The sequence below is a fragment of the Lagopus muta genome, chromosome 17 (assembly GCF_023343835.1).
Source record: "Lagopus muta isolate bLagMut1 chromosome 17, bLagMut1 primary, whole genome shotgun sequence".
Classification (NCBI taxonomy): Eukaryota; Metazoa; Chordata; class Aves; order Galliformes; family Phasianidae; genus Lagopus; species Lagopus muta.
This window is the reverse complement of record NC_064449.1, coordinates 6,488,111-6,512,152: the sequence shown is the minus strand read 5'-3', so window position 1 is coordinate 6,512,152 and position 24,042 is coordinate 6,488,111. Positions and strand designations below refer to the sequence as shown.

The 24,042-nt window shown below is 48.1% G+C and overlaps 2 protein-coding genes across 4 annotated transcripts; one reads left to right on the top strand and one right to left on the bottom strand.

Moving 5' to 3' along the window:
* Positions 1 to 517: 517 nt before the first annotated feature.
* Positions 518 to 15,282, bottom strand: LOC125701756 (BRCA1 associated protein). Of its 3 annotated transcripts, none has more exons than XM_048964216.1 (12): positions 15,263 to 15,282; positions 12,548 to 12,694; positions 12,060 to 12,261; positions 11,067 to 11,256; positions 9,536 to 9,649; positions 8,909 to 9,057; positions 6,995 to 7,070; positions 6,232 to 6,370; positions 5,677 to 5,786; positions 3,950 to 4,039; positions 1,952 to 2,055; positions 518 to 1,334 (listed from the first exon to the last, which is right to left on the bottom strand). In XM_048964216.1, the coding sequence occupies exons 2-12, from the start codon at positions 12,684 to 12,686 to the stop codon at positions 974 to 976; spliced, it is 1,674 nt and encodes a 557-aa protein (XP_048820173.1). In that variant the 5' UTR covers positions 12,687 to 12,694; positions 15,263 to 15,282; the 3' UTR covers positions 518 to 973. The 3 variants fall into 3 exon arrangements, with proteins under 3 accessions (XP_048820173.1, XP_048820172.1, XP_048820174.1); XM_048964215.1 differs by lacking the exon at positions 15,263 to 15,282 and adding an exon at positions 12,793 to 13,159; XM_048964217.1 differs by lacking the exon at positions 15,263 to 15,282 and adding an exon at positions 12,793 to 13,170 and having other exon boundaries at positions 1,208 to 1,334; positions 1,948 to 2,055.
* On the top strand, positions 13,412 to 23,927 carry ACAD10 (acyl-CoA dehydrogenase family member 10). Its single transcript, XM_048964448.1, is given in 18 exon segments — positions 13,412 to 13,797; positions 14,593 to 14,787; positions 15,853 to 16,011; positions 16,473 to 16,632; positions 16,988 to 17,056; positions 17,059 to 17,128; positions 17,355 to 17,406; positions 17,499 to 17,700; positions 18,049 to 18,103; positions 18,105 to 18,197; positions 18,636 to 18,747; positions 18,749 to 18,788; positions 19,317 to 19,394; positions 19,397 to 19,489; positions 20,215 to 20,279; positions 20,281 to 20,369; positions 20,371 to 20,566; positions 22,525 to 23,927. Coding segments are annotated over 18 exon segments (2,001 nt in total). The 5' UTR covers positions 13,412 to 13,602; the 3' UTR covers positions 22,603 to 23,927.
* Positions 23,928 to 24,042: the final 115 nt, after the last annotated feature.

Genomic DNA, 24,042 nt, shown 5'->3' with positions numbered 1-24,042 from the left:
GCTCGCAGGGCAGGTGGGCAGCACTAAGGCTGGCTGCAGGCACAAAGGAAGTGAGGTTTCAATAACACTGCGTTGGTCATTGCCACCTCGCTCTGAGGACAGCACTACAACCAATGCCAATGTAATCCTACTGAAGCTAAGAGGGAATAATGCACACACACCCAGTCCAGGAGGATCACAGCACTCTGGCAGCCATTAACACACAATGTGCATCCACCTTCACAAAGATGGCTGCATCTGATTTGTAGAAATGCCCATGGAGTTACCATGTTAAACGTTTCCCAGAATAAAGGGCCATCTTATGCTTTCTCAAAGGCAGTAAGCACTGTCCTTCCAAAGGCTCTCTCTAAAACCAAGGAACGGATGGTGATGAAGTCCCTTCAAGAGTTTAATATCCTAGATTACAAGCCTGGAGGACTCATTTAGCGTCTAACACCACCAAGATGGTTTATTCTCCACACCTCCCACACAGTCCCACTCCTGCACTGCTGTACAGTGCCTGGACTGCACACACAAAAAGATGTAATTTAATTTACTGTTTCTTAAATTAAAAAAAATATTAATTGAGAATACTTTCAATCCAGAAATGGGAAAGGAACTCAAGAAGTCTCACACACTGTGCATAGCCTATTCCACAGTATCCCCTTAGGAAATGCAATGTTCAACATGTGTACACCCACCGACCCCAGAAAACTCGCCAAGAAGGAAGTCAAACGCATGACAGGAGTGGCTTTAAAAAGGTAGAAAGGCAAAACGGTCATTAAGGTCTGCCTAAAAATAGCTAAACAGTGCAGTGAAATGCTTTTAAATACCACAGACACCTCCAGTGACTGGCAGCCAGTTTTATGAGAAGCTCTGAAGACAATTTCTAGCTGAGCTTTACTGAACTAGGCATTCCCAGCTGGAGTCTGAGGGCTGGGCCTGGCCTACCACGAGCACGGCCAGATTCAGCATGGGAGCAGCACTCCGATCTTCATTTACCCCTCTTGCCACGGCCTCTCCTGGAAGAAGGCTTGCCCGTGCTCCCCGTGGAGGAGCTGTCAGAAGAAGCCACTGCAATGTTGATTTGTCCTTCCTGAATCTCTTGCCGGGTCTCAGCTGGGAGGTGATTGATTTTCTGTTGCGTCTCTAGGTAGAACATGACATCTCGCAACTGCTCCTGGATCTCTGAGATTTGCAGGTCCTTCTGCTCACAGGTTTCCTTTAACACTCTCTCCTCTTCCTTCAGCTTGTTCTGAAGCAAGGCTTGATTTGCTCGCAAACACTTATTCAGTTCTTGCTCCTCCTTCAGCTCATTGGAAAGCTTAGCCACTTTGTTATTCAGCTGAGAACACCTTACAAAGAGGAGCACAAGTCAGGAAAGCAGTCTATTACACCTACATCAAACATTACTGCAGCCCTTTTATTTCCAGTCTTTAGGGAAATTGTCTCCCCAGCTGTCTCCGCCCCCAAGGCCACTCAGATCTTAGCTTGGGCCCTGGTGGGCTGGGAAGAACAGACCGCACAGTCCCACCTAGGGAGCTGGAACGCACTGATCCTCATGCCCTCTGTGCCTGACGTCCTTTAACTGACACTTCCTAACATCTACGTTTTTCTCTGTGCTGGGTGAGTCGCCTCTGTGGGGCTGCCTTTCTTCTCTCTGGACATATCTGCCAATTGCAGAACAGACTGGCATCTGCTTCTGAGCAGGCAGAGGAAGGATTGCTGAATGCTAAATATGCAGACCGTGTTAAAAGAGCCACGGGTCCCAAACCTGCGTTCCACTCAATGGGCACTTCCAGTGTGTGACCACCTACAGAAATTACAGCTTTTTATTAAAAAAAGCAGCATTCTCAGTACAGCAGTTTAAATAGCTCAAAGTCACCCAGGAATAGCAAGACTTTTTCTTTTTAGATGTCAGCAAGCAGAGCGTTAATGGCTGCATGGAACTAAACCTGGCAGCAGTACCCACTTCCTTTCGACAGACTGCTTTTCTTTGAGCAAGTCATTCAGCCTCTGTTCCAGACTGTCACACTTCTCAATGGTCTCTTTAAATTTGGTCTTCATGTTGTTAATCTGTAAAAACAAACACACAGGCATTTCAAACAGATCAAAGTCCTGTGCACTTTCATTATGACATTCATTTTTCTGCTGCGCTTTCTAAACTTTGACCAATTATTGTATCCAGGTAAGCAAAAGTTTGGAGACCAGAAAGTTTAATTTTGTTTAAGACCCTCTGCATTACGCCTTGCAGTACGCCAACAAGGAACCACGTTGCCGTGGAAGCTGCTCATACAGAACAGTAACTGCATCTGCAAACCTGCGCCAGGGAGCCCATTCATAAGGAAACAAAAGAAGAGGAAAAAAGAGAAGCGATACCAGATTCTCATCTTAATGAAGCATTGATATATCCATTCTCTCAGATGTTCTGTCAGTAAACTTGAGTTTCCACGTGTGAGTTTCACAAGGCTGAGCTCTTGCTCATTTTAAAGGAAACCTCAAATAAATATGGGCAAAGTCTGAAAATGAACACGCTGCTCCACTCAGCACTGACTCAGCAGCGCGCTGCCGTAAGACAGTGACCTACTGACACCAATACCCTGCTCACGCACCACGCAAATAGAAACACACATACGTTCATTTCCTCTCCTCTACTTCAAAACTAGAGATTGCTGCTGCTGAAGAGAACCACCCTCCCACTCTCCAGGCACCACACAGAACACATCTAAACTTCTCAGATAACACTTGAAGGAGATTTCTAGCCGGAAATGCAGCTTCCCCTCTGTTAATGTCAAAAGTACACTTGCACGTACTGGAGATGGGAATATGAAGGAAAAATGCTTTCCTGGAGGATCAAACTGGATAAATGTCAGTGTCAGCACACATGCAGTCTTCACTGATGCCAGTCAACGCAGAACAGGTTTTAAGCCTTCCGGCCTTAATCACCGAGTGTTTATGCAGCTGATGGTTAATTTGGGGAAGTAGCATGAGCACTGATAATGGAATACACTGCATTGTGGCACTGATCCAGACAAGACCTGCATGCCTTGAGTGCCATGAATAGAACTGTAAGGATCTTTAAACACGAAACCACATTCCATATGTATAATATAGACGTTTCACTTCACAGCTGCTTTGTGGATCACGTTTCCTGGTCATGCACAAGACAATTTTTCCTACAGCTTTGCCTTTTCTCAAGAAATCCATCAGATTTCTGGGACAGCTCTTCAGACCAAGGTCAATGATCACTATTTCAACGGTCATAACTTATGCATTTAGGATATTGTTTCACTGCAGATACTACATGGTTAATTAGAAGTTACACAGAAAGTTCAAATAAGGACTCGGCCCCAAATCCCAACTCACTTTAAACCTAGTTGGAAGGATCTACACAGAGTGAAAAGCATTAAAATATTCTCTCTGGATTTTTGCTCGTGACATTTTGAAGCAGTCCTGCCTACAGAATGCTTTATAGGAGGAGACTCTGAACTTTTCCCAATGGGTGATGAGGAGAGGCAGGGGATCACAAAGAAAGGGCAAATCAATATGCATTTGGAGTAGAAAGACAGCCGAGCAAATTAAAGTCATACTGTCTCTGCTAATGCTAACCTTCCCTAGAGAAGCGCGCCAGGGTGAGTGATGGCATCAGCAAGCAGGGATCCTGCAGCAGCACAGACTCGTTTTCAGCACTGCTGCAGTTTCCCGAGCAGCACATTTAAATCAACCTTAAATCTAAGTGGCAATCTACCTGCTTCTGCACCACTGAGCAGCAAATTGCTAGATCTGAGCATCCAGATAAGGAATACGTCTCGGAGCCAATTTTCTCAGCTGGTAGTGAAACAGGCTACGCGAGGTCACGTCACGCAGCACTCGGGCTGTGTGAGAGCAAGCAGCTCTGTCTCCCATTAAACAGTGAGCAGGGCCCCGTGCCAGCAGCGTTCCACACATGCTCAGAGAGAGCAGCGCTCACCTCTTCAGCTGTATCCTTTTCTATTCGGACAATCTTGTTTTCCCAATAGATTCTCTGTGATTCCAGCTGGCTTGTTAGCAAATATGAGTACTGTAAACACAGAAGATACACACAGAACAGTCAGCTTTTCCGTAAGGGTAGCTATGCTGATTAAGAAGCCCAAAGGGCTCCAATATGAAAATCAATTTAATCAAATGAAATTAAGCATAGAGGGCAGTCTGAACATATGTGCAAACTGCAGATCCAGCAGATACGTTGCACCAATTGGATTTCAGAATCAAACCCCTCAATTTTCTGAAATCGAGTAAAGCCTTTACAGCACAACAGCAAGGATCGAGTCAGAGTTCCACCACTGTGCCATGCACTTTTAACAGATTTTTTTTGTTGTATTAACAAGGCCCCAAATCTCACGTGCCACAGGAAAAAAAGCACCAATAATCTCTGTCGAGAGCTTAAAACCCCAAGGGTCCCAAATGGGAGTTCCCCATTTACACCCCAAAGCCCAAGAGAGGAGAGTAAATGAACACGTCTAGCTTCACTCTAGGAAAGCCTTTGACAAAGCACCCCCAGCTGCACAGAGCCCTACACAGTTCCTGCTCCCCAGTAACTACGGCCCATTCCAACGTTACATTGCCATTTGAACATGGATGCATGCCTTACATCCCCCCTTTTCACTCCTGGTTCTGCAGATGAGTTATGAGAAGGTTGGAATCATTTCTTACCATCAAGCTCAGCAGCAGCACATTAGGAGTTTGCCGTGGAATTAAACATGTGCAAGAAGCCCTGAATACACTAAGTAATATCAGAGAGCCAAAACACGCTGCCAAATTCATTCTCTCTGCAAACATTTAGATCTCATAAGCCAGACAGAGAGATCTTTTACATGCTTTAAGCACTGACCTCTTGGCAAAAAGGGTTAAAAATAGATGTTTTCACATCCAAACATCACACTGAAAAATTCATGGAACAAGTAAACAAATATTTATTTGAGCAGTATGCTTACAAAGTCTGGTCTCTACGGGCTTCTCTTCTACAGACATCCTTGTGTCTAATGCGGCTGAAGTCACGCTGCAGTATATCTGTATATACAGTAATTTGAGTTGCTCTTCCTTTAAAATAGATCACTGGTGAGGGAAAACTTGTGTGAGGCTTTCTTTTACCCTTCTCGTTAGAGTGGGAGAAGATGGCCAACAGCCATAAAAAAAAAAAATCACTGTTGAAGGGAAGGGAGCAGAACAGGGCTGGTGTCAGACAAGCTTCTCAGCTTTCCTTGATAGCCAAAGGAAGCACACAGCTATGGATTCCTACATCCTTGCTCAGTTCACAAATAAAATTACTCAAGATTACAGTTCCATACCCATCCCAGGCTTTAAGTCAAGTCACAGGTCCTACAGGAAGGGTCTGCCAAGCGCATCAGGACATTCGGACCCATTTCTCTTTCAAATGACCTCAATGCCTGTAGCAGCATAACCAGCTAATCATGAGTCTACTGGTGAACACAGGAGGAAACTGCAGCCAGCTTACTGTCAGCTGCATTGGCTCTGCAGAGCCAAGAGGAGATTTAAAAAAAAAGTAGTAAAGATATCTTGTTTCTGCCTGGAGATGATTGCCTACACGCAGGGAGCAGGTCTGCTGCATAAGCTGATGTCACTTTCTTGTAGTCCTATCTGATTTGAAACATTTCCACAAGCGGCACAAAGCAGAGTTCAACAACCCAAAATATTTACCTCTAATTGTAAGGCATCAATTTTCTCTTCCTGACACATATCTCCCTCGCACTCATACTGAACTATCTTCCCATCAGTTTTACTTGCAACCAGTCGGTGGACGTAGTTATCTGAAGAGAGAAAATTCAACCAAAGGGAGTTTTTGCTTAAGAACACCCAGGTTGACACCAGTGGAAATAATTTATGCAGCACAATTAACTATGCAGACTGCTGCAACAGCGTATTAGCAAGGCAGAAAGCCAACAACAGATGTATTTGTTATTTAACAGACTTTGCATAGGCATCTTATGGGATATTTATTACAACAGCCTGCTCTCGTACCTCGGGGCAAATTGATGGAAAGGGAACAACAAACACATTCCACAGAGGATACAGGACCACTGCAATTCATCATGGAACCTCTCACATGCTACAGACCCACGAAAACTACGATTAGAGAGGAGATGGATGCTCCCAAGGTTTTGGGATAGATGCAAACTGCAAGAAAACCATCACAAATACTCTTAACAACCAAAAGCTGTTGTACAAACAAGGTGGGGGAGACAGAGTGCTTACCTCCAGCATAATCCCAGACTCTGTGGTTGGTCAACTGCATTGCATAGGTGTGCTGGGTCTCCTCAAAGTGCTTGTAGGCATGGCGACTCACATACCGGCCACAGCCTATGTGCCCACAGATCAAACAGATCCAGAGGTTCTGTCAAGAGAAAGACAAAGCTCTGTCCATGCAGGAGTGTCGAACAGCAACATCACACAGCAGCATCACTGCTTGAGAAAACACCATCTGAAACCAACAGGCTCCAGATGCTGCTCACAGCCAGTCGCTTCCTCACAGAGGGAGCTGCATTCTCCTCCTCTTTGGGAAGCTTTGCTCAGCTGGAATAGCAAAGAGAAGGAAGCACTTGCCCATCCTTGCCAATTACGAGCTTGCAGATGCCAGGCACCTTGACAGCCTAGCACAAGCAGAGATGGAAGAAGGGCTTTGATTAATGAACGTGGCAACTTGACAGGAGCACCAAAGCACGCGCCAAAGAGCGCAGAGCAGAAGGCAGCATCGTGTTACTTCAGCCTCCTGCTGTCACATGCACTGATCAGCTGATGCACTGATGCTTTCTAAGAAATGGAAACATTTGTCAGGGCAGGAAACCCGGCAGGTAACATCCCTTCCAAGAACCAATTCCAACTCAAAAGGAAAGCAGATACACCACTGACTGGTAAAAACAACCTGAGAGCAGCCACAGAATTAACCTCAAAAGCAACTAGAGCAGCTATGCAGTCAGATCTAGTCTAGATCTCACTCACCATCCACCCACCTACTTACTTCTTGAACTCCACACTCAAAACATTTGTTCTCTTCCACTGGCTCTGGCGTTTGGCAGTATCTGCAGACAGGACACCTAGAGGGCAATAAGCACCAAGATCAGACACACAGAGCTTCATCTTAATATCAGGGTAATTAAAAACCGAGCCAAAGAGCTCAAAGTGGGATCTCATCTTGCATTATGCTGTGGGATGCTCCCTGTGTGCACGTATCTTACAGCTCCCATGTACCCTCCTGAACTTGCTTCCACTCCCCACAAGGCTATTTTGTTCAGCCAGCAAGTAACAGAAGAAATAACAGATCTTCCAGAGCTACTTCAATAGTCCCAGCTTTACCTGGTTTTGCTGCAGTCCAGGTGTAGAGAACATCTGCAACCAGAGGTGTCAGCACAGCCGGCAGTGACCTCAGCTTCTGCCAGCAAGCAGAAGAGCCAGAGCTGAGTTCAAAAAACACCCCTCAGCCATAAACACTGCAAAAGCACTGTGCAAACACTGCTCCTCCAGACTGCTGCCAATGGACAACATTTTCAGTTGAGACTCTGATCATAACAAGCACCTTAGTCTTCAAGGACAGCAGAAAAGGCAAGAACAGGGTCGGTGCTCGATGCAGTGGCACGCACAGAGCAATATCCAAGCCCTAGCAGGGTTCTTCCAAAGCTTTCTCATTAAATGAAGGCAGATCAATCGTACCAGAAACAAACTTGACTTCCTGTTGACACTTTATTTCCTGGATATTTTCCATTATCTGCAGCTTTATACAGCAGCTGCACGCTGTTGTGGAAGGTAACTGCAGACAGAGGTGCTCACACTTTACAGCACTGCTTAGCACTGAAACATTCCTAAGGAGGTGAACACTTGTGCTTTAATTTCACCCCAACCCAATGGGTTCAGGCTCAGCCCTTCTGGGAGGAACGCCCCATAACTCTACCCAAGAGAATCTATAACAAGCAGCCTGTGTTTCTTTTGAAACAATACCACTGTGCTGCAAGAGACAACACTGAACACCAGAAACAGCCTTTGCTGAGTTCCTAGTGCCTGGACCCAGTGGAGGGAGCAGTAACTCAGACTCTGGATCCTGTTGCCAGGACTCTGTGTATTTTTCATTAGCCATTGGAAAAGCTACAGAAATATTCTAGGGGGAAGGTAACTGGATTGCAGTAAGCTTCCCATACAAATTCAGGCACTTACAGTCTCCACGGCACCTAACCAAAGTGGACAAGGATTTCTTTCTACCATTTTCTTAGGCTGGGACCATACTTAAATTGTGTACCAGATCTTTAAGTGCTCTTTTGGATTTTGCTCCTATGTTGGCTAAGCTCCATTGCTTCAAATTTAAACTGGTTTCCATTTACGGGATAAACAGCAAATAAACACGAACAGCTACAAATCTGATTAATCCCACTGAAGTTCTGTTATTCAGCTCAGGGCTAAAATTGTCCTCACTCTCTATCAATGAATCAGGCACCAGTAACAGAGGAAAACAGAGCCCTCTGCTGCAGTAGCTACGACTGCCTGATGCGCAGTAAAGCAGCAAACAGCATCCAGAGAAATTGAGCTGTGTACAACTGACAGCAGCCTGGGTGCCAGTCAGGAGCTCAGGCATGCTGAAATCCCATCTATGGGCATGCAAAAGATGGAACCAGGACCAGTCCTTTCAACCTACAATAATTGGAAATGATTTGCATTACTGTGCAGCTGCCCTGTTCTCTTAGCAGTGAGGCCCGTGGGAAACAGTGTTCAATTACTTTTGGCTAGGAGATTTCTCCCTGCAAGTCTCTTAATAGGAAAGAAAAAGTACTAAGACCTGTGGTAATTCCTGCCCCCACACCGTGATGAGCAAAACCGGTCCTGTCAGCATACAGCCACCACACTCAGAACAGAGTTTTTGATGTGGAAACAAAGAAAAGCCTCTTACGTGGTGTCCTCCCACCGCTGCAGACACTGGCTGTGAAAGCTGTGGTTACACAGAGTGGTAAGAATCCCGTTCACAGACTCATCCATCCTCTCAAGGCACACCGTGCACTTTGGGAGCTCTGTCAGATCCATCACAGGCAGGCTGGCCCCCTTTAAAAGAACAAGCAGAGACAAATTGCTCAGCACCCTCCAATCACCATAAATTAAGCACCTGCATTGAAAGTCAAACTTCTCTCCCATTACCACCAGCACTAGGGTACAGTACAAAGCAACCCTGTGAGTCTATGCAGTGGTTACAAATTTACCAAGGTAAAAAGCAACCCACAGCCTTCAACAGAGCACAGCCCCATCAGAGCACAGGGTGAGGAGGCTGCTGCAGCTGCCACAGCCCCATGACATTTTCTGGATCACGGCAGCTGGCAGGTTTAGGTCAGAGATGCTGCAACGGTGAGGCTTGAAGCCTATGGAAATCACCAAACAAACCTTTCCATGTAGAAACAATACTGGAACAGGAAACAGATTTCAAACTGATACAGATAAACACTTCTTGCAGTGTTCTGCTCAGAAGAAGTAATCCTGTTAGAACTCTCTGAAGTCCAGAAAAAAGGAAAACAAGATAAAAACTTACATCTTCTGACTTGAAGACTTCAGCCCTTTCCACGTACACGAGCTGGCAAACATCCTCCTCTATTGAGTTGAACTGCCGACCATTGCACGCCATGTAAAAGCTATCTGCATCAGCCTGTGCACAAAACAAGGGGAGGCTGTTGAAAGAAAAAGCCCGCAGCTGACACAGACAGGGAGGAGGAGACATCTGCTGTATCCCTGCTTCTTCTCTCCACCAGGTCCCATAACAGAGGAGAAATTTCAGAGAACCAGCTCCTGCCAGCAGGCATCGCATCTTGGCACCGGGTTTAGTGCTACCACTTGGAGATGGGAAGCAAAGCTGACAGCAACGATGGTTACTCTGATAGCTGAGTATTCAGCAGGAATGACAGATTTCCCTTCAGCATCTGCTTTGCTTCCTGTCAGTGATTTCAGCACATTTGCAAAGCAAATTTGGTTTCTTTGCAAAAACTTCAGAGCATCACATTGCACAGGACACTGACACTTGTGTCAGGGAAAAGAACGATTCAACTGTGGGAAAGGATCCACTGCATCAGGAACAATTCAGACGTGCTCCAAACCATCTGCGGGAACCACGAGGTAAAGAGGCAGAACCCAAATCAAATCTAACACGTCACCCACTTTCACTCAGCCACCTCCCTTTCACCTGGCAAAGGATCACAGCAGGCTGAGAAAAAGTGAGCTGAGCACCACATACCCCTACTGCTAACCACTGGAGCCAGGTACACAAAGGCACACAAGATTTGTTTTTGCTGCATATAGAGACAGCCGTTAGGGGTCACCGGGGAACGGGGCTTCAGGAAGTTTCTGAAGCAACTGCAATTTCAGGGTGAACTGACCATGGCTTTGTGGTTTTGATGCAAGGCTGCTCAACACCAGGTATTTGTCCATCACATTTTATACAGCAGAATGCAAAACACATCTCTGCAGCTGCTGCAAATGGCACCGACTGCATTCAAATGCTGCATCTACACAACAGGCATGGAAAATGTCTCAGGCAGCACTCACAGCTAGGGAAAGAGCTGACCAAAACTTCTCTCAAATCCCCATAAAGGAAGGTGCAGGTGAGAGCCCACATAGAACATAATGGGGGAATAGCTGTAAGCAGCACCCTGTGTTATCCAGTGATCCACTCACCCCCAGGCTGCCCGTTTTGGGGCAAGCTGTCCTTCTCACATTGTACTGGCAGTGGCTAAGCCATCACCTCACTCCTCAGAGATGTTTATTAAAACATAAAGTGCCATTGGCTGCATTCTTTCTGCTCAGCAAAGCACAACACCACTCTGTCTGCAAACGTGCTCGGAGGTAGCAGAGGCAGTTTGTTTTTACATGCTTAACAGTTTTAAATATCCTACCAACAAGAAATAGTGGACACAGAACATGACACACGCTTGTCTACAGGACAAGGTGCCAGATAAATCCCTGTCAGTAGCCCCAGGAAAGTGCTGGGCAACAGGAAAGGACTGCCCTCCTACCCAGCACCTATAAGGCACTGCAGTCCCCTCTATGGCAAAGGGACTTCCAGCTCTTACCTGGGAACTAAACTTTATCAGCACCATGTACTGGTTGGGAGTGGAGTCTCGGATGATTTTCATGTGCTCAATGACTTCATAGAAAGATGCCACAAACTTCATCAGGTCGTGACTGGTCATGGTGGCAGGGACTGTGAGGATACACAGCATGGCACTGCGCCTCACATCTTCTTTTAGAGAGGTCATCTTGCTGCAAGACACCAGTTACACAGCATCACATCATTCCAGAGAGGTCAAAGCTGCATGTCGCACTTCCACCAACTGCAGTTACAAGGATAACTGCTGCCGATCCAAACCCTCTTTTGCACATTTGTAAATGCTAAGAAGGAAAAGGCTGAGGTAGGAGCCTAAAATGCCTGCATGAAACTATTACTCCTCAGCAAAGTATTAGAATGGGAAGCTTCAATCAACATTGGCTTTGTCAGGAGTATTTGGTCATCTGTTCTTCCCTAAAAAAAACCAAACAGCTGAGCCTGGCAAATCACAGATGCTCAGAACTGTTCCTTTAACAAATGAACAACCCTTGCTGCTATTTCAAATGCTCCTTTTGTCTCTGATAGCTTTCAAGACGACCCAAAATGGAATTTCCCATGCAATTAAAAGGGAAGAGTGTGGAACTGTAATCCCTCAAATACAGAATGAAAGCTCCCACCTCAGAGAAGTTCCTCAGGCACGCAGCCGAAACCCTGGAGCTTAACTCTGGATCCCTCAAGAAGCTGCACTGCTAGGAACCCATGATCACCTCACATTCTTACAGCTCCTTGGCATACATGCTGCCTGTAGGAGTGTTGCCCACAGCCAGAAGACCCAAGCCCAAGCCCCAGCTTTTCCCCAAGGCTGGTGGCAGTGTAGGTGTAAGGCACCCTTCCTGTTTGTCCCTGCACAGCCAGCTCAGGAGCCACAGCCCCAGGGTGAGCAGCTCACCCTTCCGGATGACCTCATTACTCACCAGCGCCATTCCCACTAGAGCTACAATTAGTCAAGCATTCTTACTTTGTTTTGTACAGATGCATAATGCCATGAACGATTTCAACTGATGGATTCCCGCTGAAGAAGGAAATCTGGTCAGGGAGCTGTTTTGAAGGCGAGTCTGGAGCAGCCTCACGCTCTTTGTTTTGATCATCCTGTTTATTTTTGTCCTCAGACGATGCAGCCTCTGAAGATTTTCTTGCTTCCACAGCAGCTTTTGCTTCATCTTTCCAAACAAAAGCTTTAATTACCACACATGAGAAACATCTACAGTTCTCTAAGCACAGCCTGACACAACACTGCAGACTCTCAGAACTCCGCTGTGCCGGATGAGATCCAATATGAACCGCTATCAGCCAGGACGGCTTCCACACAACGACACAACCTGAGGGCTTAGAAGGGATCTCTGCAACCCCCACCCTTCCCATCTCCTCCGGCGGCAACGAGCGTTGGCACATCCGCATTCCCACCTTCAACCCAGGGGCGATTTACGGCCCGCCCGGTGCCGGTACCTGCCCGCGGCCGGATGGTCTCGATGATGATGTCGGTCATCTCCCTGCGGCCCAGGTGCTGGTGCAGGATGGCCGCCCTCTCGCCGGGGCCCTTCCCTTCCAAGCAGGCCGGGATCGCCCCGCTGCTCTCCGCGGCCATCTCCGGAGCTGCGCGGGAGGAGAAAGCGTTGAGGCAGGCATCGGCGGCAGCGCGGCGCCGGCCCCCGCCCCGCCGAGGCGCTCCCGGCCCCGGGGCGCCGACTCACCGGCCGCGCTGTAGGCGAAGCCGGCGGGCAGCGGGGAGAGCTCGGCCAGCTCCAGGCGGATCACGACCAGCGACACGCTCATGGGCCCGGCGCCGCGGGACCCTCCGCGCTGCGCTGCCGGCCCAACGGAGACCGAGCGCCGCTTCCGCCTCGCGCACCTCTGCCCTCTCACCCCGCCGGGGTCACGCCGCCGACGCGATGACGTCAGGGGGCGGCGGCGGGAGCCGGAAGGAGCCGAAGGAGGGGCCTCGGAGCGGGCTCGGCGCCGTGGCTCACCGCGAGGCTTAGCCGTGAGTTCTCGCGAGACTTGGCGCCGCGCTGCCTGACGAGCCCGGGCTGCGGTTGCGGCTCAGGGCCGGAATGCGGCCTCGTGCTTGCAGAGGCGGGAGGCGACGTCCTGTCACGGCCGGCTGTGGCGCGTCAGCACGCTGCGCACAGGGGCGGGCCCCATTCCTTTCTGCCACAACGCCACCGAAGCATTTCCTCCGCACTGCTTCCATATCTCAGCACTCAGGGCCCGCCGCGCCAGTTTCCCCAGAGGGCAGCACTGCGATCCGCGGGACACGCGGCTCGGCGGTCCTCAGCGGGCCTCTCGCCGTGCTCCCTCCGGTCCCAGCTGGAGGTAAAGCTGACCTGCAGGACTCTTACAGAACCGGCTGTTTTCACCCAAGGGCACTACACCAAAAGTGGGTTTGGGGTTTACACCGAAGTAAAGATGTGGCCCATCACATCAGTTCTCACCAGTGCTGTTCTTACACATCAGATTTCAGAGCTGTAGAGGAATTTCAAGCTTGTTTCCCAGTTCTGACAATGCCGTATGTGCTCTCTCCTGGCTTTCTTACTTTCCTCTATGTAGACTGGGAGGCCCAGAATTGTATTCCAGCTGGCACCATCCAACAAGCTCTGCACTCTGGAGGTGAAAACAGTCTCTCTCTCTCAAGTACACAAGAGCAGAGCTGACGACTGGAGTTTTTGCAGGAATTGGGACAGCGCTGCTTTGAGATTGTAAGCTATATCCCATCCCTCTCTTCGTGCTTCCTGACTACAGGGAAATGGGACCCTGCGACATGGGAAGCTGGTGGTTCGGTGAGGATTGTAATTTTAAAGGAAATCCTCCAATGGAAGCTTTTGGGTTTTACCATTGAAGAAGCATCACTGTCTCAATAGGGCTGGCAGCTCATTGCTGCAATCATTCTGCTTCCAAGGCAGGATGGTGAGCAGAATATACATTCACTTCCACCAGCTTCCTCTTCTGTATTTCATAGTTTCTGATACCAAGAAGCACAAATCAAAGAGCAGCTGAAAGGCTTTTGCTTCTAGCTGGTGCACAAACATACTCCATGGGTGGAGACTGGTCTCAGTAGAGATTTCTTAAAACCAGGAGAAGCCCCTCCACCATAGCTTTTGTTTGCCAGCTCCAGGAGCATTATGTCAGAATCCTCTTTTTAATGCAGTCTTTTTGAATCTAAAATGTAGATTCCTTTCCTGTCTGTTAAATGGCACTACAGTGTTTATCTCCAACCTGCCTTGATTCCATGACAGGCACAATCCTAGCACATTTCTTGTTCCCAAAATCAGCCCCTTAGCTTTGCTGCTACTGTAGAATCTGAGAACGCCCGTTTCTTTGGTCTAAGCAATTTAGGTGGGAGATTCACTGTCTGCCTTCTGCTGCCAAGGGAAGTAGGACAGCAAGATAAGACAATCAGGCAGCCTCTCTGCTCAGCCATTCCTATTTTCTTCCCTGCTTAAAAACTGTGTATGACTAATTACCATTCTTGGGGGGTAGGGGGGCTCTCTCAGGCAAGTATCAGTGTTCCAGTGAACTCTTTCCTCACCAACTTAATCAGAAGTGAGATGATAAAACAGCTCCCCATAATGGCAGAAGCAATACAGTGTATCCATGCAGACGGTGTTAAGATAGCTCTTCTAAGCAACAGCTTCCAGCGGCCAAATGGAGAGAGCTTTCTGCCCCTGGACCAAAAGCATTTTGATGTGGTAAGCCCAGATGGATTGTAAAATATATTTCTGAAGCTAGGTCTATAGTAAAGAGCAACTGATATTCTTTACTTAAAGATACCAAAGGGAGGGCCACCCACAACACGTTAGTAGATATAAATGTGGCAGTCTGAAGATGCATAGCTTGCTGTAGCGCAGATTGTCTATCATTGTGGGGGGGAAGTACTGCTTGAATTTGTTTTGGCTGTGATACCTATTTGGATACAAAGATCTCATGTCAGTCTCCAAGTTCAGACAGATGGTTTTGGTCAATGCCTCTTCTGCTGTAAATATCACTTTAGCATGGCTAATAGGTGCAGTGATCAGAACACCACTTATCCCTATAGCTCAGATGGCAATGGTTAGAACAGTCAGAAAGATCAATAGAATTGTGATACAAGATGTATAATGAAAAAGGGACAAACACAATAGAGAGACATTGTAAGGGAAGAAACAAAAAAGACAGCTCACCCACCTCCAAAGATCTCACAATTGAAAACTCCACAAAGGAGGGATCTCCAGAAAGAAATCCTTCCCTAGTGGCAGTCAGCCCTTAAATCTAAGGTCTAAGAGAGGTGCAGTCAGGCTCCACCCCTTCTGGTCACACAGCTGAATTGCCTTCACCTGTGCTCCCAGGGCTGACCTTTCCCCAGGTGCTCAATCAATGCTTCAGGCCAGGACTCAACAGTTCCCAGAGAGTGGTGCACTCCAAAACTTTCTTAGACAGCTCTGAGGAATTGGTTCAGCACATTTGGGACATCTATTGAGTCTTCTACATCATGATATTGTGATATTGTTTCATTGGATATCTTCTGTCCAAAGAATGGCTGGTCCTGTTCAGCTTATTTGAGCTGATGCAGCCGCAGCCAAGGCAGTTGGCATCCACGCAGCCACTTGAATCGTATCCTATCCAGCTCTGTCAGCCCTCCGTTCCCTGCGTCCTTTATTTCACAAATTACTGTGCCTGTCAGTCTCACTCCCACCCTGCTATGCTCTGTTTCCAGAACTGCACAGATGTTTGTGGTCACAGCAGGCTCATGCATAACCCATTGGTTGTCACCACAGATAGCTGAAGCTTATCGAGAAGGAAAGTGCAAGCCAGATCCTTGCATCTACAAGCTGTGCTTGGAGCGCTTGGATGTTCAGCCTCAGGAATCCATCTTCCTCGACATCAGCAGCCAGAACCTGAAAGCAGCAGCTCAGCTTGGTATTAAAACAGTGAAGGTACGAAGCAGTGCAAACAGGGCAAGGGTATGGTATCTCAGTCCAAAGCTTCCAAAGGAAGCTCTGAGCCTTCATTTATCTGTCATCAGGGGAATGGTTAGCTCTCAGGATTTGGAGATAGCGAGTTCAGGCGTTTTACTTTGGTGAGGGGACCAGTGGGGAAAGGACAAGTCAGAGATGGGTGGGAACTCTGCTCCCCAGGATGGCACACAGGGAATGCCAGCTCTTACCCCAGCCCAAACTGGCGCTCTTGGCGACAGAGACCAAGGTGAGAGGCTGTGAGTACTGGTAATGGCACTGTGTGTTGGCCAGGACTGACCAGTGAATTCCTGTGTGTCCAAGTGTATCAGTGCCATTGGACTCACAGATAAATGCACCACAACTGTGTGGAGCTCCTTCTTTCCTAGGCAATTGTATCTTCTAATTATCATTCTGTGTCTTTCCCTCCCTTCTGCTTTCAGGTTGATGATCTTGAAGTAGCATTCAAAGAGCTGGAAACCTATCTGGGTTTTCCTTTAAAAGGGTTTGTTCCATATACTCGTTCTGTGAGACCAACCATGGAAATTCCAAAAGACAGTCTGCAAAAGTACCTTGAAAATGTTTTCAGTGACCAGGCAACAGGTATTGCAGCACCTTTTGCTCTTCAGCCTGAAAGCTCACATGTCCTGGAGTGATTGCTTCTTTCCATTTTATAAAAAAAAAGTGGATTGAAAACCAATATTCATGAAAGTCTCCTAATCTCCAAGCAAACACTGCAGCCATACAGGCTTCAGTGGCGCAGCACTGTTGGACCAAAAGGCAACATTTAAAGACTTCATTATTTGTGAGGCGTTGAGAAAAGCTGCAGAAGAAACACCAGGAGTATTTCTGACCTGTAAGGCACAGGCACATGAATGAAAAGTAAAACCTGGAGAAGTGGTGAGAAATAATCCCATCTTATGCTTTGTCTGCTGACCCTCTGCTCTCAACTCTCCAGGTCCGCTGACACTGTGGCAGTTTGGCTGTGGACAGTCTGCCCAGACCTATTTTGTCAAATTTGGAGATCGTTTATGGTGCTGAAGAAGGAACTCCTTGACAGCCTGCTTCCTTCAGGTCCTGCTGTTGGAAGGGAATACGGGTGAGAAGGCAGCGTGCAGTTAGGACCCTCTGCCTTTGAAACGCATCCTCTGCACTCCTACTCTGCAGATTCCTCCAAGCCACAAAGCACACACACAGCTCTCACAGCGTGTCAGGAAAAGCAGGATCTTGCTATGGCAGCTGGGACCTTGAGTGGGAGAGAGGTTGAGCAGCAAGGAGCCTAGCTGAGGGCAAGCCCTTGCTGGTGGAGTCATGCTGCAGACCAGCTTGCTGTGCCAGAGATCTGTGCCTCAGCAGCAGAACAGCATGACACTTGTGGTAGGCTGTTGTGTTTTCTAGAGTGTGTTGGATAGGTCTCAGGGCTCTGGGCCATACAGAGATTTTGGTGTGCTTCTTCCCTATATCTCAAGCCATCTCATTTTAATGTATTCAAAACTGAACACTTGATTCTTTTAGATACTGTGCATCTGCCTAACAACAACACAGTTATAGTATCGATTCCAAAATGCCTTTGTGTGCTGAAACAGCTCTCTGACTTACCCTGGCAGGATACTGAAGGCACTGAGGCTGGTGTTCCATTCCTACTGTACTTGCTCTGTGTGAGGACAGAAGGTAATCGTGTCCCTCAGCTTTCATTTTTGGCTTTACAACTCCAGCCACAATCCCCCAGGAAGAAGAGAGGAGTGTTTATACCAGGATGGATCAGGTGTGAGACCTCAAACAGCAAACAGGTGTTTTTGTGGACATGTACCATGAAGACACAGTGACTCCAGGGATGCAAAGGCAGCTGTGAGCCTGGCAGGACCCCTGCAAATGACAAGCTCTTATAGCTTATCTCAGGGAACTGGACTGAAGCCTGCTTGGCTCTTTGGCAGTTTCCGCATGTGCCTTTTTTGTATCTTTTATGAAACCTCTTTGTGCCTGTTCTTTTCCCTGAGAGTCTCCATTCCTTTGTTACAGGTAATTACACCCAGCAGCAAGTTGATACCTGGACAAAGCAGTATCGAGCTACAGAAACACGTTATTCCAGCCATGGAGAGACTCATTGAGTGGCTGCCTTTGCATTTTCCTGAATCTCAGAAGACAACAGTTGTGCATGGCAATTTCAGGTACTGCCCTCTTGGTTTCCTTGGCAGTAGGCTGCTGCCCTCTCCTGGGGGTGAGGCTGTTAGAAGGCTGTACTACATATGATCTACAAAACATGACAGTGGAGGGCCTCACGTTACTTAAAATGATCACATGGTCCCCCTGGACAGTGACATGCCCGCTTCTTCTCTTTTTGGCTAGCCTGTCCTCTAACATGTTAATGACCTGAGGACCCAAATAACTTTGTTTCATTCTTCAAAGCGCAGTTATGTTCATTATTAACCAGGGAGTTCACTATTGAGTAATTTCAGTCCTCTCTGACCTATGCATGCTGAAATTAATGTTTCACTTGTGCAGCCTCCCGAAGAACTCAGCAATTTTTGCACAGTGCATACTGCTTCTGAGTGCTGGGATTTTCTCCCTCAAGATCTTTCTGATTTCTTTTTTTCCCTCTGATACAGGCTGGACAACCTAATCTTTCACCCAAAGAGGCCAGAAGTCCTTGCAGTCCTTGGCTGGAAGTTTTCAATTCTAGGAAATCCCATCTCCAGTTTGGCAAATAACTGTATGGCTTATGGCTTACTTCTTGCCACCTCAGTTCGACCCAATGAAAGGTACAGAAAGGGGCAAAGTCACATCTGACACAGAGAGAATGAGAATTCAGAAACAGATTAACTCCTGCTCTTAGAGAGCCCAGCTGACAGTTGGCTCATTGCAGTTGGAAAAGGCTGCAGATCATGCACTTTATTCCCTGTTCTGCTCTTTCTCTGAAGAAGCCTCCATCCCTCCATGGCAGAAGCACTGCATGTGCAACGATCGCTGTGCCATGATCGCTCTGTCCCATGTGTGGTTTGGTGAGGAAGTGGTATGAACCCCACTGTGGGCTCACTGTCCTGGGTGGGGCTGGCAGCCTGTCAGTCAGTCACTGTTTGCACAGTCTCACCCCATTGAAGAAAACACTTGTATATGTATTTCACCTAAGTGAATTGGTGCCAAACCCCCATTCTATGTATGGAAACAGCACAGCAGCAGCATTACATGGCTGCAGGTGTCTCCACTGCTCCACAGCTTGCAGGGCTCTGCTAGAAAGCAGTGAGCTTCACAGAATCTGCTGACTCATTGTTGCCCTTTGTGTCATCCAGGCTTGGCAAAATACAATTTGAGGCACCTGGGAGTCCCTGCAGCAGAGGGATATTGCCAGAAGTACTGTGGTCACATGGGAAGGAGCTCCCTGAGAACTGGAATTTCTATGTGGCCTCTGCTTTCTTCAGACTGGCTGCAATGCTGCAGGGACTCCACAAACACTCTCTGACAGGTGAGGAGCCCAACCACACTGGCCCTGCTTTACAGAGGTCCTCAGCCAGCAGCACAGACACACAGCACGTCATGGAGAGCTCTCACATTGAACTAGGGAAGGTCAGACCACCAGAACGTGCTGCTGCAGGGTTGGGGCACTCCTGGCTTTGCACGCTGAGACCTCTGAAATTTCAGGCACTAAAGTAAAATGAGGCACTCCTGAGAGTTAGTTGGATCAGCAGGAGAGCAAAGCGGTTTTGTGTTTTCACTGTAGTACATTTTGTGGTCGAGTTGTGTCTTGCAAACAGAAAAAAAGGCCAAAGGGGAACACACACACACACAGCGTTTCCCTAGCTGCTGCTCTTTCCTGGACGCAAAGTCTGAACTGGGCTTGTTTTCTGTGCTGATTGGAGGTTGCTGTGTGCTCACTTCTTTATTGGGAGGGGCTGAGCAGAGGCCAGAGTTCAGAGCTCCTACAGGTGGAGCTCTCAGACTTTTGAACTAAGCCTCAGAGGGATTTGGAAGCAGGGAGGTGGTGTGTACTTTCATTGCTGATTACCTGCATACGTTTAGGCCGGCCTGGGAGTTTTCATCAGAGAAAAACAAGATGTTATTTTGGAATTCCTTAGAAAAGAGTCTCCCTGAGTCCTGCTGTGCTGGCCTGGACAAGGACACAGGGCACTGTTTGAGATGTGTACTTCACACAGCTTCTCTGAAGCTTAAGCATCCTACTCTTGTCCCCAGGGAGGCCAGCCTGTGGTAAAAGCTGTCTGGAGCATGCAGAGTTTGTGGCTGATCTGGCTTGGGATTTTTGCCATAACAGAAGGATCCCGTGTGTTTGACAGCCTCTCCATTGCAAAGCCTTTTGCACAACATTACAGTACCTGGGCCAGGCAAGGGCTGTAGCAGGAGCCACAGTACCTGGACACATCCTGGGACTGTCCCTGTGCCTGAAGTACCCCTGATCACTTCCTTCAGCAGCCTCCTGGGGGTGGCCCAATGTCTTTAATGCAAGCTGGCAAGGATCTTGGATGTCCAGTGGAGCTTTCTGATTTCCCAGCCCAGATGCACTCCACATCCTGTTCTAGAAAAGAAGGTGAGGCCTCTTCCTTCCTAAAGTAGCGTTGCATTGCTGTACCGATGCCAGAGTGGAGGATTGTGCAGTGCCTCTAAGTGTCCTTGCATTCTTGATCACATCAGACACTTAGCACTCATAAAGTCCAGTGACTTGGAGAAATGGGGCCCGTTTCCTTTTCCTTGCTACATTCAGATAACAAGAGTTCATATTCTAGAAAATGGCAATTTCAGAAGCTGGCACTCCCTTCCAAGATAATTAGATTATCACCAGGCTAGCTGTAACTGCAGATGCTGCTCCCTCAAGCTGCTACCACCAACACTGATGGAGTCTCCAGAGGCTGGCTGGCCTGGAGCCTTTCAGCCCAGTGCTGTCAGTCCAGTGCTTGCTCACTCCTTTCTCCCAGCAGGGCTGTCCCTGCAGATTCCCCTGTTGGTAACCAGTTGTCTGCCCAACGATAAACTCGTGATCCTGCCCTCAGCAGTGCAGGCTCTGGGATGACACCTGGACTTCAGCCCTGCCACTTTCTTGGCCTCTCTTGCACAGAGCAGGTGCTGCTGCAGCCTTGAACCCTTAAAATGGAGAGGCATTGGTTGGTTTTGGTATGGCGGTGAGGAGGCAGAAAGCAGCTACCAAAATGACTTTCCCATAGTCGTGTGGAGGGTGAGTGGTGGAGAAGAGACCAGCATCAAGTCTTGAGTGGTAGAACATCTGCCAGTGTGAGGCATTTAGGGCCAATATGTGGACGATATGAAGACATTTGGTCTCCTGCCCAGGCTCTCCAAACTGATTTCTCTGTGCTAACACTCCCCAGTGCTACTGATGAACATGGTGTGGTTCAGTGTGCATGTGACTCTGTGCTGACTGATTTGCTGGGAGTGGTACCTTAAGTAATCATTCACAGTGTGTCACAAAAGAAAACAACACTAGTCTTGAACTGCCACTGGGATTACACTCTTAACCTATTCTAGTGGCATTGTCAAATACTAGTGGGTTACTTAACTACCTTTTCACTGCCAAAAAAACCCACCCATCTGTTGTTCAGCCTTTCAGAAACATTTCCTTGTGCTGTGCAGAAACCAGCAAAAAACAGCATTTCAGAGTGCTCAGCAGCTGATTCTCCAAGAAGATGGAAAAGAAGGAAAAGCAATGGCTCTAGGCAATTTAGAAATGCTGAGATGAGCATATTTTTTTGCCTGTTTCCCAGGCACTCATTTTCAGACCTGGCAGAGTCAACAAGTCTCCAAAATCAGGGCTGCGGCCTGGCCATGTGGAGAACTGGTCCTTGCCTGGCAGAGCAGACAGACCCCTCATCTTGCCTTCCATCCACCCCACTGCTTTTCTCAGTGGTATCGCACTTCAAATGTCAACCTTTGCTATGGAAGCATGTCGTAAAGGCCAGGCGAGGAGGCCAGAGTGGAGTCCTGCTGCCTGCAGGGGAAAGATAATGCAGCAGAGAATTAAACAGCTGAGCAGTCCTGGCTGAAAGCTGTCGCAGCAATGAGAAGCTGGGCCAGGGCCAAGGGAAGGGCTAGCTGGCACTGCAGGGGCAGGCTTCATCCCTGATTGGGGTGATGTGCATTTGCTGAGACGGGGAAACCCTGGGCTGATCCTGCCATGTCCTGTATGGGAACCTGCAAACTTAGGTCCCAAAGACTGCCCATCTCTACATCCTCTCCATGGAGAGAGCAATGCATCTCATCCTCTTCCACCAGCACCAAAGTAATGTCTCTGATGATGACTGTGCAGGCCATGGGTCAGGCTAGTCAGGTGAGCAGATATATACACCTAACTTCTGATCTTTCTGTGGCCCAAATAAAGCAGCAAAGGGACACCCCAGGGTCAATGACCCTAAGGAGTGGTTTGTCCTGTCTGTTGTTGCAGATCCCAGGGAAGGAGTTGAGGCATTTGATACTGTGCTTCCTTAGTCCTGCAGTCCTTTATTTGCTCTTCATGGTGTTAATCTTATTCTCACACAGGTCTCTGGAGCAGAACATCTCAGCAGTGTGTTCTCCAGCCCAGCACTCCACTCAGACCTGAGCCCTACATCTGGCTGAAGTTCCCACATGGTTCACAGGACAATGTTCTCCAAACTGGAGCTGAGCCACTGCACTGGGGAGCCTTGGAACATGTAACTAAAACCGCCCCTCTGGCATGGAGAAGGTTGTGCTATCTGCAGCCTTGAAGCTTGAGAATTTCAGTGGTATTTACTGTTATCTGGGCTCAGTGCCTTTATTGCCAGATTCAATAGGTACGGGGCAAAATCCCTCCCTGGATCATGATGCTGCAGACAATCAGCAGCCTTGCAGTGGGGAGCACTGATTAGGAACAGCCAGGTTGGGGTTGCAAGTCTTGGTTTTGGGAGTATAGGAAGCAGAGTGGAGCATCTCTCCTTAGCACAACACCTCCAGCAATCTGAGGGTGCCAGAACTCCAACAGTGAGAGGAAATGAATCACTGGCTTCAGAGCAGATCGTGGAGCTGAGGTCCATGGAACTGGGAGGACTCCCTGACCGTATGACTGCAGTGGATTTCTCTGGGTTTCTTTAGGGATCTGGGATGATGTAAACCAGATTAGTGGAGGCTTTCAGTGCTTCACAAAGATCAGCAGCAGGGAAAAGACTGTGGGCTTGATCATAGTAATTCCTGAGCTTTTTATGTGTACACTGGTATTAATTTAATATTAAGGTGATGGATATACTTCTTTGAATTCACATGATTAACAAGTTCAGCTCTTTAGTACTCCTTTGCTCCTGTTGGAAACACTGTGCTGGGGACAGTGGGATGCATGCCTGCAGCTTTGGCCATCGCCGAGGCTGACCTGGCAGGGTCCTTGCACTGACTCATATCACAGTGCCCGATGCTGGCTCCTCCAGTGCACAACCTTGCAGCCCACTTCCACAAAGCCACATTATTCATCTGCCCAGGGTGGTCACCTCATCCTTGCTGCCAGGGGCAGGAGAAGTGCTGCAGGGAAGCCCCAGGATTGCTGTGTTGCTGGCTATAGGAAACTTTGTAACCTGAGCTGTGGTTTTTCCTGGGCTGAGAGTGAAATTCAACCTCTCCCCATGGCATTTGGCTCTGCTGTAGAAGGGGGAGGGAGTCTCTGGGCCTGTATCTGCCCAGCACAAAACAGACTGCGTGATTTCTGAGCGGGCATCTGGCCTTTGTACCTCCTAACATCTCATCTTGCAACAGGTAGAACCCTTGCCAGCCATTGCAGGGCTGAAGGTTTGAGGCTGCCTTCGGCCTCATGCATGCCTTCATGCGTTTCCTCCGTTACATGGGATTTTAGCATTGCTGGGTTTATCTGCTAAGCCCCAGGGAAAGAAAGGGATGTGCTCAAGTTGAGCAAAAATAAAAATATTAAGCCACAGATGTCACTTAAGCCCCATGTCACTGGTTGTCCATCCAGGTGTCAGCAGAAGTCATGCACAGGACAGCTGAGAGCACAGTGAGAGCTTAGCCCTGTGCAAGTGTATTTTGGAGGTTAAATGC

Bases quoted from the DNA above. Each gene is read 5' to 3' on its own strand.
- LOC125701756 (XM_048964215.1), bottom strand. From the start codon at position 12,874: ATGAGCGTGTCGCTGGTCGTGATCCGCCTGGAGCTGGCCGAGCTCTCC. The intron at 9,058-9,535 runs GTAAGTTTTTAT...GTTCTTTTAAAG, and splicing joins AAGTCTTCAAGTCAGAAGAT to GGGGCCAGCCTGCCTGTGAT. The intron at 7,071-8,908 runs GTAAGAGGCTTT...ATTGCCCTCTAG, and splicing joins CAGCGGTGGGAGGACACCAC to GTGTCCTGTCTGCAGATACT.